The sequence below is a fragment of the Bubalus bubalis genome, chromosome 11 (assembly GCF_019923935.1).
Source record: "Bubalus bubalis isolate 160015118507 breed Murrah chromosome 11, NDDB_SH_1, whole genome shotgun sequence".
In the NCBI taxonomy this organism is placed as follows: Eukaryota; Metazoa; Chordata; class Mammalia; order Artiodactyla; family Bovidae; genus Bubalus; species Bubalus bubalis.
Window position 1 is genome coordinate 87,900,974 of NC_059167.1, and position 15,711 is coordinate 87,916,684.

The window sequence follows — 15,711 nt, forward strand, 5'->3', positions numbered from 1 at the left end:
ATACTAAGACTATAAACCCTATACACTTAGGCTGTTGAACTTACCTAGGAGTATCAATACACTGTTCCACATTGAAGTAGAACTACTCGTAATAGAATTCAGGAAAATCAAACACACATTGAGAAAGTATGTGGTGTTTTAGACCTGTGGTGTTTAATGAAAAAGACTGTTTGACAAACATTAAAACCTATATAGAAGCCACCTTCCAAGACTTATAAAAAGAGTGAGGGAGGGATAAATTGGGAGACTGGGATTGACATATACACACTACTATATATAGAACAGATAGTAAGAACCTACTGTATAGAACAGGGAACTCTACTCAATTCTCTGTAATGAACTATATGAAAAACAATCTAAAAACAGAGTGGATATATGTATATGTATAACTGATTCACTTTGTTGTATAGCAGAAACTAACATAACATTGTAAATCAACTATACATCAATAAAAAATAATTTTAAAAAAGACTTAAAAAGAAAAAAGTGACTTGCTTCATGACAAACCGAAGGATGACATCATACGATCTTAAAATGTGTTTCAGATTCTTTGCAAAAGAACATTAGAAAAGACTTTATTTATTGTATTTAAATAAAGTGGAGCGCTAATAAGTGTTTACTGTGGTTACCATATAAAAGGTTCTTTTGAGAGTATACAGATGAATATATCAGAGTTAATCTTGAGGAAAAAATAACAAAATTTTATTAAGAGCATGCAAGAAAGTGAAACTGATTTGGATGGGAAACATCAAAGCATCCGAAATAGGCCTCATAGAACAAACTGGATTTTAATATTGAAGGACAAAAATACACAGAAAATTAAGCATTTTACTTTATAACCACTTTCACCTGATCTCCCAATTCTTCCAGTTACTATGGACAATGAAAAGAGGTCTCTTTAATATGTGTTCCAAAATGAAGAAGGACCTTAAAATTACTTACTGTTAAAGAAATAAATGGCACCCCACTCCAGTACTCTTGCCTGGAAAATCCCATGGACGGAGGAGCCTGGGAGGCTGCAGTCCATGGGGTCGCTAAGAGTCGGACACGACTGAGCAACTTCACTTTCATTTTTCACTTTCATGCATTGGAGAAGGAAATGGCAACCCACTCCAGTGTTCTTGCCTGGAGAATCCCAGGGACGGGGAAGCGTGGTGGGCTGCCGTCTATGGGGTCACACAAGAGTCGGACACGACTGAAGTGACTTAGCATAGCATAGCATAGCAAAGAAATAAAATGATTATAAAAATGGATAAAAATTATCTAATAAAGTAGGGGAATGCCAAAACTATTGTTTTTAGTTAGAAACACGAACCATGCATACAATACAAACATTCAGCTCACACTGGAACCCTTAAACTCTGTCTAAATTTAGTGCTTACAGATAAAATGGAAGGGGAAAAAATGAAAAATTAAATTTATCCATCACATTCTGAACTCAAATGATCATGATCAATTAGCTAAGTACAGGTCAAAACTAAATTCTTAAGAGTTTGTAATGTTTTTAAATGTATGTTATGTTGAGAAAGAAAGAGAATGCTGCAAGGCATTTAATTTTTCAGAAAATAGTTTTCTAGATTCAAAACAAATGACCTACTAGCAAAAGCCATCCTTTAGAAAACTGAATTCTACAATGAGGTAGTCACTTCAATTAATGAAGTACAGAGAAAGTCTTTTAACAATGTTAAAAATCTTACAGATTCTTTTTTTCAGTCGTTTCTGTTACTTAGCAGGGCTTTAAAATATTTTCATTTGAAACTCTTGCAGATTACTTAGAATCTTTTTTCAATCTTTTCAGAGTCTCTGAGTATTTCCATCCCACAAATATTTACTGGATCAATAAACTCCCACAAATCACTTTCTGGTGAGCTTCCTATGTATAACCAAATTGTTTTATTTCTATGATAAGAGTGAGAAACTAGAAATCTATTTACATCCCACTAAGCAATTCTATACCACCTAGCATTTTGTGTGTATATCAAAAATAATGGATTTATTCATGAAGACAGGCTTCCCTGGTGGTTCAGATGGTAAAAAATATGCCTGCAATGCAGGAGAGCTGGGTTCAATCCCTGGGTCAGGAAGATCCCCTGGGAGAAGGGAATGGCAACCCATTCCAGTATTCTTGCCTGGACAATCCCATGGACAGAGGATCCTAGTAGGCTACAGTCCATTGGGTCACAAAGAGTCGGACACGACTGAGCAACTAACACACACATTCATAAAGTCTGGTGTTCTATTAATACAAAATCACCACAAACAATGAGTTAGTGAATACTGAACCATTGCTCCTAGGAGAAACAAAGGGTTAAGTTCCTATAAGCCTCTGATCACAACATTTTCAACAACTGATCAATATCTAACCTTGTTTTCTGTGTGTTTCTATTTAAAGACACATTATTTGATATATATTGATAATTCATTAACACTAAGTTCACTGCCAACAGCACTGTAATTCATGCCTGAGCAAAAATACTATGTATATTTTCTCCATAATGCACATCACAGCCTTTTTGCATTTCAGAACATTATAGACAAAACTTCAGCACTATGTTTGGGGGCCATTTTAAACAATGTGATCACCAACAAAAAGCACCGAAATGCAAAAAATGTGGCATTAAGTAGAGTGCAAAGAGGACATTTGTTTATGAGAGCAGAAAACAAGAAGACAAGAACCACCTAATCAACCACAGGTTGAATGCTCGCATCAGCAAACTCCAGTGTTTTGCAGCTCCGTGCATGTCTCTAAATGGCTATGCAACTGTTGTAAGAAGTGATTTTGAATTTACAAGTAAATTTGAGACAGCACACATTCACTCACCAGAATGTACAAATAATGAGGCTCAACAACATAAAGAAAGTTCAATTAAATAAACCTTATGGGAAATATTTTAGCACTTCAGTCAATTTTGTAAATGCAAGGGTTTACTTATTGGATTTCAAGAATAGGTAAAACTTTATGACACTGTTCTTAAACTGTTACATGAAAACACTCCGTTAAAGCATTCTATAACTTTTCAGATGAAGCGTAAAGAGAGAAATATTATTTAAAATTCACTGACTACTCTTAAAAAAGTCATTAAGAAGAAAATACCATATAGAAAGATAGCAAAAGCTATCTGTAGCCTTAACATAATTTCTTATGAACTATCTCCTTCTATTATTTTTTTAGGGGAGAACCAGATGTTTACCCGTTATTTTTACACACTAAAAAGTTCATAAGGATAAAGTATCCTGAAGTAGTAAGACAAGATATTAAGCTACAAAGGCATAAAAAATTAGTGTAGACAATTATAAGTGAGTATATAACATACATACTTAAGCAAAGTACCTCATTTAAACATCAATAATTTAAATGTTCAATTTTATTTATTTAAAATATTATTCAATATAACCATAATGTATATCCAGTTTGTATTTCTACTTTTCATAACAAAATTTAATAGACATGTATGTCATCTATTCACTCTGGTACCTGAAATTCATATTAGTGAAACTGAAAACAAGATATGCTAATTATTAACCATGTTTTGGCAGCGAAAAACTAGAAAATATGTCTTTTAATAGAGGACTTATTTAGAACACAGAATTAACAGTCTTTAATAAGAAATGAGCTACTATATATACACATGCTCACACATGTACACATACACATTATATACGCATGTGTATGTATACACATGTGTATGTATATATGTGTGATGTGAAAGTCGCTCAGTTGTGTTTGACTCTTTGTGATCCCATGGACTATACAGTCCATGGAATTCTCCAGGCCAGAATACTGGAGTGGGTAGCCTTTCCCTTCTCCAGGGGATCTTCCCAACCCAGGGATCGAACCCAGGTCTCCCACATTGCAGGCGGATTTTTTACCAGCTGAGCCACAAGGGAAGCCCATGTGTATATATGGCCTCCAACAAAAATGGGAAGATGAACAAGGAGAAATGTCTATACTATATTAGTAAGACAAAGGGAGGAAGAAACAAGTCACAGAATACTATGTACAATATGATTCCTTCTTAAACATGAGGAACATAACGTGCTTATGTATGCATACACACTGAAGTGCTAATGAGGAAGGGAATTTGGCACTTTCACTTTTTATAATGAGCGTGTATAAATTTTAGAAGTTTACAGCAGGTTCTCAACAAGTGTTTCCTTATTAATGGCTGTTTTACAAATGTGATAAAATTCATGTTGTTTGAAAATGACTCCTATAATCTTAATTTTTTCATGTATTCTGCTAAATAATTTAAAACAAACATTTCCTAGTTCAAGAATTTCTGTAAATGTTCTCAAAATTCAACACTCACCAATCCCCCAAACTGAAATGTTTACTGATTTGTAACAGGGATTGACAAATTTTTTCTGTAAAAGCCAGACAGTAAATATTTTAAGGTTTTGCAGACATGCATGGTCTCTGGTGCATATTCTTCTTCGTCTTTGTTTTTACTTTACAACCCTTTAGGAATATCAAAATAAAAAAAGTTCTTAGCTCAGATCCACCAAAATAGGCTGCAGGCAGGATCTGCCTTTCCAGCCACAGTGTGGCAATCACTGATTTTTAACAACAAACCAGCATCTGGAAGCCTGATATTTTAAATGTATTACACTGAACATATCAGAGATCCCAACAGGGTCAGTTTTCTTCTACATTAAATAAAGTAAGGGAGCATAGAGCAATTAAAACTTCTAGTTGATTAACACATCGAATTCTATTCATATATTAGACACTGACCAAACAATGGGAAAACATAGTACATGAAATTTCAAGTGTGTATCGTGCGTGTACCTGTAAGACACACATATTCACTTGAAAAAGTCAACTGAAATTGAAATACTACACATCAAAACTCACATCTCCTTCTATAATCATTTAAACCATTTACTCATTTAAATAATCAAAAATATCAAGTCATTTTAGATGTCATCAACCCTTAAAAATTAAAAACAATTCAGAGACTGACAGTAATTACTGGGTTTTGATTTTGTAAAGGTTACTATAAAATATTAATCAACAATCTAAAATATTATACTTTTAAAAACATTTATATTTCTGGAAAGTTTTTAACATTCACGTTGTCAGAACCCATCACTGAAGACCTGAATATACTTTTTTCCTGTCTAAAAGACAGCTTATATATATTTGATTTTGTCTAAAACTGAAAGATTCTTATTACCATCTGGATGCTACTACCAAATATAAAATTCATTATGAATGATAATCTGGGTTACATTCAAACTCAAAAGTGAAAATGTATCCTCCAATAGTAACCAAATAACCATTATAGAATAATCTTACCTAGACTGGTAGGTTTTATCAGTTCATCCAGTAAATCATAAAATGGCAATTTTTGAAGTTTTATATCCGGATGGACTGGGTGAAGAGCTGATGTAAGATGTGGGAGTTCCAGTTCATGTTTAGGTCCCAGAAGAGAAACAGGGAGTAACGGTGATGATGCAGGGTGACCATCATAAGTGAGTTGTGGAATGGTAGATGGAGACAAAGTTGCTGGCATAGGACTTGAATGTACGTTGGGGATGGACAAGTCCGCAGGCGTCATGATTTTCTGGGGGAACCTCCGCCTATACAGTTCTTTAATTTTCATTTGTACAGCAGGACTGCAGCCAGCCTTTAGCAAATGCAGGGCTTTTGTGAGAAGTTCGTGTTTGCGTCCGTGCTTGTTTCTCCCAGCGTAGCCCAACAGTACTTGGAGTTCAGAAACTCTAAGGCTCATAACCATTTGCTTAGAGACAAAACAAAATGTGAAACATTAGTATTCCAATAACATAATTTACAACATTAAATGATACTTTATTATAACATTTTATCCTTATGTTTTGTTTACAAAGGCCAGTTCCGTTACAGTCAATTCTAGTTATTTCAAACTTAAAATCTAACCATTTAAAGTAAGTAAACAAAGAAATTTAAAATTAATGTTCATAAATCCACTAACTTCTATGTAGGGTTATGAAAGCTGTAAAATAAAGCAGACATGAGGTAGAACCACATCTCACCTCATTTTATTGTTATAATGAAAACGTCAGGTCTTTACCAAGCACTTACTAAGTCTCCAAGAGAGTGTACTGAGTGCTATGTGGATGGCAAAAGATAGTGAGCCCTCAAGAAAACCTGTTTTCTTGGGGAAAATTATATACATACATGTGAAACACATAAATAGTCCACCTCAAGCACCAGATGTAAGCATGATACAAATATTGTAACATTATAGACAATATTGTATTCTATACTAATTTGGGGATTTATAGGGCTTAAACTATACCTTTTTGACCCATTATATACCAGATACATATGGTATTTTCATATGGACTGTCCTTAAATCTTTACACCACCACAAGGTGTTACCCTTCCTGCCTTACATGTGAAGAAACTAGTTAAGAAAGGTTGAATAACTTAGCTAAGGCCACTTAGCTACTATAATAAATATCAACCAGGATTCAAACCCAGATACATGTAATTTTACATGTAAAATTACAGATACATGTAATTTTAAATACCATGATCTTTCATTAAACCATGAGGATGAAACTGGAAATATACTATTGACTCTATTGGCAAAGCTAGGCCAAAGCGTCCAGAAATTGGGACTTCACGGTCAGTCCAGGGATTAGGATTCTGCTTTCACTGCTGAGGGCCTGGGTTCAATCCCTCATGTGGAAACTAAGATCCCACATGTGCAACTAAAAAGTCCAGGAATTTAATCCACATGTCAAAATCCATAGCCTGTAGTAAAGAAATCTAACTTTGTTTAACTCTCTGTTTCCAAATTTCTTTCTCCTTTTCCCCCAACTTTTAATACTAAGAGACCACCAACAGGAAATATCAATGTATACCAATTCTCTCATTTTAAAGTTGAGGAAAATGAAACCCAAAGGGAAATATGACCCAAGATCGTAACAGCTATTAACAGCAGAATCCTGACTTTACCACCACTGACAGGTGTCAGGATGAAAGACACATGTAAGCTCACCATCTGCTCTCTATTTTCCCACCTGTTTTGTACACTCTTGCACGTGTGCTCAGTCGCATCTGACTCTGCAACCCCATGGGCTGTAGCCCACCAGGTTCCTCTGTCCATGGGATTGTCCAGGTAGGAATACTGGAGTGGGTTGCCATTTCCTCCTCTAGGAGACCTTTCCAACCCAGGGAATGAACCCATGTCTGTGTCTCCTGCATTCTCAGGCGGATTCCTTACCACTGAGCCATCAGGGAGGCCTCATCCCAAATACCAGTAACACGAAAGCTGAACTGGCTTTCCTCATTTATGACCACTCCCTGAAATGACATCCATTTCAAGCCAATCATCTAGAAGTTACCTATATATTACAAAACAATTAAGAAAAACAGAAAAACAAGTGTATAAAGAGCTTTATATGCAATACAGGTGGTTAATCAAAAAACTATGAGCCCTTCCCCCACCTTCTGTGGCCTAGTCTCCTCAAAGCTCAGCTTTTGTCATCCTTGCCTTTTAGGCCTGGCAGAACTAAATGATTCTCTTTTCACTGCTCTCACTGGTCATTTTTCATATCTTTATTTTGGCACTTATTTTGCTGTACTACAATTTTATTTTTATACAAACAATTCCATGATCAGACTGAGGGCCTCTATGGTACAAGGTCATGTTACCTTCAGCATCTAACACTAAGGCCCAACAATAATGCCTCGACAATGAATGATGAACAAAATCAGGAAGTCATACCAAAAGAAAGGGTGGGGATGGATTCTACAGGGTTAAGTTATACATACAATTAAAATATAACTCCAAACGAACTCTCAAGTTCTTATGTTCACACAAAGATATAATGTAGACCTTAAAAACAAATTTTACCCCAAATCCTATAAATATATCTTTCTTTAGATTGCTATCAGAGGTTAAATAATTACTATAATGTCAATTTCTCCCTACTATTCAACCTGTCCTAAGAGTATAAAATAGTTTTAAAGATTTATTACTTATTTTAAAAGGAACAGAGATTTCAACAGAAAAGCACTGTATTAGTAAGCTAGCTTCTGCTCTTAGAGAATAACATGAATTATGCTTCAAAGATTATAGGTTAAAAATAAATTTGACATTAGTCAAATATATTTCATTTTGCAGAGAAAACACAATAAAGTTTTCAAAACAGAATGTCCTTCTATTTCAATTCAAATTCCATCTGAATTCAAATTCAACTCCATTCTCCTAAGTCAAACACAAACAAAAATCAACATTCATGGGTTACCATAAAATTATTTTGTCCTAACTCTATGGATGTAAGGATTTATATGCAGCATTTTGTCCTAACTCTTTATGGATGTAAGGATTTAAATGCAGCACAGATGGATTACTGCTCTATTTCTATGGAAGAGTACATTGACAACTCACATAAAATTAAATCTTCTGACTGATCATCAAAAGAAAAAAGTTAATGACATAGGTATAATTTTTGGTTTTGTTATCACAGGATGCATAATTAATCATAATTACTGTCCGCATTTTACAAATGGAAAAACTGAGCCCTAGAAAGGTTAAGAAATGTGTTGACTGTTACACAACTACTTCTACTCCAAACGTACTTTTATACTACATCATTGTCTTTTAGAGAAAACAAACCACATGCCTTTCAGTTAGGGAAAAAAAGATCAATTTATTTAATATTCAATCTCAACTTCAAGCTTCAATATTTTAGCCTTAAAAAAATTGGTGGTTAAGATAAAAGAAAACTTCTGGATTCAAATTAACCACTGCACCTTATAATCAGATATAGTGAAAGATGAGGCTCTATCTATTGCTATTACTGGAGCAGCTTCTGCATAATCTTAAGGTCTGTAATAAGCATGCAGTATTTAAAAAATCAAGTGAAAGAGGGTGGGAAACACAAATATCTGAAGTTATCTATTACTCAAACCAAAAACTTCAGAGAAGCATGGAGCAGTCAATTCACAGTGCAAAGTGCTGACAACAGAGGTAAACTAAACACATCTGAAATGTTGAAATGCAGTGTATTTTAATCTTTCGTGTGTTTAAAATCTCCATTTGTTAACACTATAACAAAATGAACATTTATAACTAAGGATAACATCAACCACTGCTACTACTAGAAATCACTGCCTTCTCGGATAGCACTGTGCTGACTCTACACGCCCAAATGATAGTTCTCAGAATCCTGAGGAACTTAGAATGTCTGAGGAATGTATATATTTTGTATGGAAAGCAATCTGTAAAGGACATCTTTCTAAAATGAATCTTTTTAATCAGACAGAAATGCATACAGTTTTAAAAGTCAAAATTTTAGAAGGAAAACATGTCCCTTGCCCTGCCCCCATTTTTCACATCCTTAAGGCAACCATTTTCAAGTCTTTTTAGCTGTTTCTTCTGGCATTTCCCCTCCATTTCTACTATATAGTAGGTCTTTTAGAGTTATTTAAAATAACTAATATTTTAAATTTAAAAATTGTTTCCTATTAAAAGATAACGATTTAGATCTGTTGTATCTCCTCTACCTCCATCTTTCTTTTTAAAAATATTTATTCATTTATTTGGCTCTTCTGGGTCTTAGTTGCGGCATGCAAGATCTTTTTTGCTTTTTTTTTTAACTTGCAGCATGCAAGATCTTTAGTTGCAGAATACAAACTCTTAGTTGTGGCATGTGTGATCTAGCTCCCTGACCAGGGATGGGATTCCGGACCCCTGCACTGGGAGCACAGAGTCTTAACCTCTGGACCACCAGGTAAGTCCCTACCTCCACCTCTCCATCATCATTTTTGGTTGAATCAATTGCTGGTGTTAACATTATTACTATGGCTATAAATAATATTCACAGATGAGCCAAAAGTACATGATTACTGTTTATTTTTTGTATGACCTTCAGTTCAGTTCAGTCTCTCAGTCGTGTCCGACTCTTTGCAACCCCATGAATTGCAGCACGCCAGGCCTCCCTGTCCATCACCAACTCCTGGAGTTTACTCAAACTCACGTCCATTGAGTTGGTGATGCCATCTAGCCATCTCATCCTCTGTCGTCCCCTTCTCCTCCTGCCCCCAATCCCTCCCAGCATCAGAGTCTTTTCCAATGAGTCAACTCTTCACATGAGGTGGCCAAAGTACTGGAGTTTCAGCTTTAGCATCATTCCTTCCAAAGAAATCCCAGGGCTGATCTCCTTCAGAATGGACTGGTTGGATCTCCTTGCAGTCCAAGGGACTCTCAAGAGTCTTCTCCAACATCACAGTTCAGAAGCATCAATTCTTCGGCGCTCAGCTTTCTTCACAGTTCAACTCTCACATCCATACATGATCACAGGAAAAACCATAGCCTTGACTAGACGGACCTTTGTTGGCAAAGTAATGTCTCTGTTTTTGAATATGTTATGACCTTACTTCTAGTTAATAACTGTACCATTTTTGTATTTGCTTAGTTTTCTATGAAGTAATAGTTAATTCACCTGCAAACTGCTAAAGTGCAAATTTCCTCTCAACATATTCAACTGTATCAGGTAAATCTCTTGTTTTAATTTCCTTCTTCAAAATATACTTCCTAAAACCCTCCATTAGGTTCCAACTGGAACTGCTTGCTTTCTTGGTCTGGCAAAAAACTGTGGTGATGGAATTTCCCTCTAACTTATCCTGGGAATTCCCTTGTTACTCGTGTTGGACCTCGTTTCCTTGTTCTCACTTCTTCCTTTCTGGATTTTCTCTTTTTAGTGGGGTAGTTCCTCCAGTAGCTTCCTGAAAAGAGGGCATGGGAAGTACACTTTTTAAAAATTCCTTGTATTGTCTAAAAATATCTTCATTTACTCACACTTAACAAGTGAGCTTGGCTCAGTACAGAATTCCCGACAAGAACGTATGTTCCGTCAGAATTTTGTAAGGCTTTCCTCATCATCTTCTGTTAAGAAGCCTGACATCTTTCTGATGGGCAATCTTTCACAGTCATCTATATATCCCTCACAGAAGTTTCTCATGGTTTTATTTTTAATCGTATGAACTGACCATGGCTAAATTTTTACATTTAGTGATGTATGTCCGTCCTTCAATCCTGGGAAGACTTCTTACAGTAATCTTCCTTTGACTTCGTTATCTTTCATGTCATTCTTTAGATTATGGCCTTCCTAAACTGTGTAATTCTCTTTTGCTCTTTTTCTTTTTCCTCTTGCATTTACATCTCTTGTTTTTAGCTCTATTTTCTGGAAGATTTCCTAAACTTTATCTTCTAACTCTTTTTAAAATTTTAATTTCTATGAGTTCTTTTCTGTTTGCTGCACATTTCTTTTCCTTCTACATCTTGTTCTTATTTTACATGAATTTATTATCTTCCTTTCTCTTGAGGATATAAATAAATTGGGTGTTTGACATTGTTGTTTTCTTCAGCTGCCTGCATTGTCTCTATAATTTGAGTTCTTTCTTACTGTTTTCTCTGGTCTCTGCCTCTCAGGCTTGATGTTCTCCTTGAGCAGGAGGAAATCTCTAGCTGTACATTTATATATATCTAATAATAAGTGCATGCTCAGTCACTTTAGTCGTGTCCCACTCTGTGCGACCCTATGGACTGTAGCCCACCAGGCTCCTCTGTAAATGGGATTCTCCAAGAAAAGAATATTGGAGTGAGTTGCCATGCCCTCCTCCAGGGGATCTTCCCAACCCAGGGGTCAAACTCGCAGCGTCTCCTGAGTCTTCTGAGTCGCAGACGGATTCTTTACCACTGAGCCACCCAGGAAGCCTCATATCTAAGATGACAAAGATGATCAGATGAACTGTGTGAGTGACCAGACCAGGGTACTTCACTCCAGGATGATCAGGCAGGAAACTTGACGATCATGAGGATTCCTTTTTTTCCTTTTATCTGATCAATTTTGGCAGAAAGGAATCCCTCAACCTCCTGGTTTGGCAATATAAGGTTGGCGTCCAGTGTTCTCAGAACACAGTAGTGGAATGGGGAGGGAGGAAGAAGAGGTCCTTACCATCCAGTAAGAACACATTTCAACTTAATCTCTTCTCAAATATTTAAGATTTTACACACACAGACACACACACACATATACATAGACGGTGTGTGCCTGTATAAGAACACTAGTTCAACCACAGAGGAAGGGCCCATACACTGAGAAAGATAAATAATCAAGCAATAGTAACAAGTATTGTAGACTGAGTGCTTTTGAGATTAAATAGAAAGTGCCAATGTTACTTTCTCATTAGCTATGACCCTGTGTTATTAAAGGTCATAACTAAATTCTGCATAAGAATTAGGTACTTCCTTTTGACCCCCCTAATTACCCTTGTTCACACATTCCCACTGCAGTATTCTAAAGGATTAGTCATGAAGCAGACCCTGTATTACGAATCTTTATCTGGTATCAATTTGTAACTAATCATAAAGCAAAATGAATTCTAAAGGTAGACAAAAGAGGCATTTAACAATGTCCTAGTATTTCATTTATACTTTTGCTTTCTATCAACAAAAAAATTATCGAAAATACTGTGCATACATTAAAGATGGTACAGTACACCAAAAATATTTTATTCATTATTTTCAAAGTTGGATTCTTCTTTCAGTGGAACTGACTCTGGGATCATTTCTAATCCTTTCCATTTGAAATAGTTAATAAACAGTTGTTAGATTAGCAATTTATCAGCAATGTCCAGTTCAACTGGAAAACCTAGTTAGACAGTTTCTGCTCAAGGAGCAAGTTAGGTTGGTTACATACTTCTCCATAATCTTGTTCCACCCAATTTCTCATCTTTTATTGATTTCTCAATATAAGATGACCGAAAAATGACCTGCAGTGCCTACTCCTCTAGCTGACTATCTTCCCTCCTCTGGTATCTTCCATCACATGGCTTGCCTTTAGCTCCGATATAATGACAAAACATGAAGATTCCATTCTCCTTCAAGCAAAGTACAAACGTAACATTCTGTTGAAATGGCATACCATGGCTTTGATTTTTGATAATTTAAACATCATTCCCATTTCTGTACTACCACAAAACTGACAGATATGTCCTTTAAAAGCTCCTTCTAGATGATAACTTGAATACTAAAAATAACAAACTCAAACCAAAACAGTTTAAAATTTGGATAAAATATTACTTTTATAATAAAAAAGTTTAGCTTAATTTAAAAATCAAGTTTAAAATTCTAACACATTGCTAAACTTCTTATGCACAGGTAGGAAAAACAAAACTTTAGGTAAAAAGTTGCTCTGTACATAGCTGTATAACAAACACTTTCTGGATTCATGAATGAGCCCTAAATGAGTTGTAGGAAGAGGGAATACTGGAACAAACAATGAACACAAAGAGATAAGCTATTCTTCAGAGACAGGGGCATATAATCATATTAATTCAATTCTCAAAAGTAACAACACCTCCTATGTGCTAAGTACAAATATAACATAATATGGTACTAGTATATGTAGAATTTGGATTCTAGTACTGACTTGGCCACTAATTTACTGAATTACAATTTTCCAGGGTCTATATTCTCATTTTAAAAAATGACAGATTGACTAGAGCTTCTCAAAGGTTCCTCAAATCCTCAAAATTCTGTAATACTATAACTCTATTAAGGCTTCCCTCATAGCTTGGTTGGTAATGAAGCCTCCTGCAATACAGGAGACCCCAGTTTGATTCCTGGGTAGGGAAGATCCTCTGGAGAACCGACAGGCTACCCACTCCAGTGTTCTTGGGCTTCCCTTGTGGCTTAGCTGGTAAAGAATCCACCTGCAATGCAGGAGACCTGGGTTCAATCCCTGGACTGGGAAGATCCCCTGGAGAAGGGAAAGGCTACCCACTCCAGTGTTCTGGCCTAGAGAATTCCATTGCACTCTATCTGAAATTTAAGTGGAAAAGGTGGGAAGAGATAAATGTTAACAAAACAGGACTTCCCTGGCAGTCCAGTGGTTAAAATCCAAGCTTCCAATTGCAAGGGGCACGGGTTTGATCCCTGGTCAGGAAACTATGATCCCACATGCTGCACAGTGCAGCCAGAAATTTTAAAAACTAAATTAATTTTTTAAATATTAACGAAACAAAAAGTGAGGAAAAAAACGCATTCTGTAACTAGGCAAAATCTTTCAATCATTGCCTTCAATTTGGGTCCCAGAAAAGTGATTAGTAAAAAATCTTAGACGGAAAGTATCAAGAGAAAGAACTATGGTGAGGGCCACAGGTACAACCTATTCAATCAAAGGCAGAGCTACAAATAGTGGAGTTCAGACTTGAAAGCCAGGTGACAAAGCCCACACGATGCTGTGGAGTACTGACAATTACAGAAACGAGTAAGTAATCTGAAATGATTTTTTGTGTGTGGCCATAACGCATGGCACAGGAACTCCCACAATCAGGGACTGAACCTGCAACCCCTACAGTGGAAGCCCAGAGTCTTAACCACTCACTGGACCAACAGCAAAGTCCATGAACTGATGTTTTTAAAAACTGTAGAATCACAGGATCATAACATAAAATAGAACTTTATTTTTATTGACATATAGTTGACTTACTATGCTGTTAGTTTAAAATAGAACTTTAGAAATCCTCTTGTTCAACTCATCTAATATATGAAGTTCTACTTGTAACCTCCTTAATTGATGGTCTCCCAGCCTCTGCTGAAACACTTAAGATTGTGAACTATGAGTTTACAATCTTAAAACAGCACACATTATTGAAAAGTTCTGTGAACTGATGCTCAATGGTTTTAAAATTTCATTCTGTTAGTAGAGACCCTTCCCAGCCTGGTCCCTTATTCCATGAGCATTCTGCTGTCCATCATACTCAGAGTAATATAATCCAGATAAAAGTCTGACTATTCTTAGTATTATCTATCTTATTATGAACACAGCTATTTCTACCAGTGCAACCTAAAAAGGCATTTTAGGCTGACTGGATTATTTTCTTTAGGCAAATGGAAGGACGTTTTATGTTATGCTTTTTTTTTCAGCAGGGGCAGGGAGTCACATCCACATCATATTGTCACTCATATTAAGATTGAGGTTAACTAAAACCTTTATTCAATAGTTTTCGCATGAAATGCTACTAGGTTAAACCCCCTCATCTTCTAATTTTTTTTAATTTAAAAATAGAACTTTATATATAGTACTGTTAAACTTCCTTTTTTTCATGTTTATCATTCCAGCCTTTCAAAATGCTGTTTAAGAATCGCACCCTGCAGTCTCAACTGTAGCGCTTATCACACAGAGTTACTTGATTTTCTAGTCTACGTCCTCCCTAGACTTTGAAATTTTCAAGGACACTTTGCTCCACATGACCTATGCTAAGTATGGTGGATGATCCAGTAAATGCACTGGAAATGATGGTGATGATGAATTGATTCCTCTTGATTCTGTCATCTAACATATTCTTCCCAGTTTTGTGTCACCGACAAAATCTGAGAGTTTTGCTTCTTAAATAGTCATACAGATCACCCTTAAAACTTGAGATGTAACAGGGTCAAGGCTATAGAGGCCAATGGCACATGATAAGAAATTCCCCTTCAGATAACAAAGTTAAAGATTACAAATAAGATTGTTCAACTACTTAGGAGACAGATGATTCTTTTCCCCAGGATTCTCCAATTTTAAGGTAATTAATTCAATAAACATTGTCCAGGGTGCACAAGAAAAACAATTCAGGTTATTATATACCAGTCTTGACTTATAGCTCTCAGAGAAAAACAAGCTTAGAAAAAAGATATCCATCTTTTGGGGAGGGGGATGTCACAC

General features: G+C 35.9%; 1 protein-coding gene across 3 annotated transcripts in view; it reads right to left on the reverse strand.

Moving 5' to 3' along the window:
• Nucleotides 1-15,711, reverse strand: part of PIAS1 (protein inhibitor of activated STAT 1) — a 126,314-nt gene that overhangs the window by 83,591 nt on the left and 27,012 nt on the right. For all 3 annotated transcript variants that reach the window (XM_006052079.4, XM_006052080.4, XM_025296264.3), the window contains exon 2: nucleotides 5,300-5,744. In XM_006052079.4, coding sequence (XP_006052141.1) covers nucleotides 5,300-5,744 — 445 coding nt within the window. The remainder of the gene's footprint in view (nucleotides 1-5,299; nucleotides 5,745-15,711) is intronic.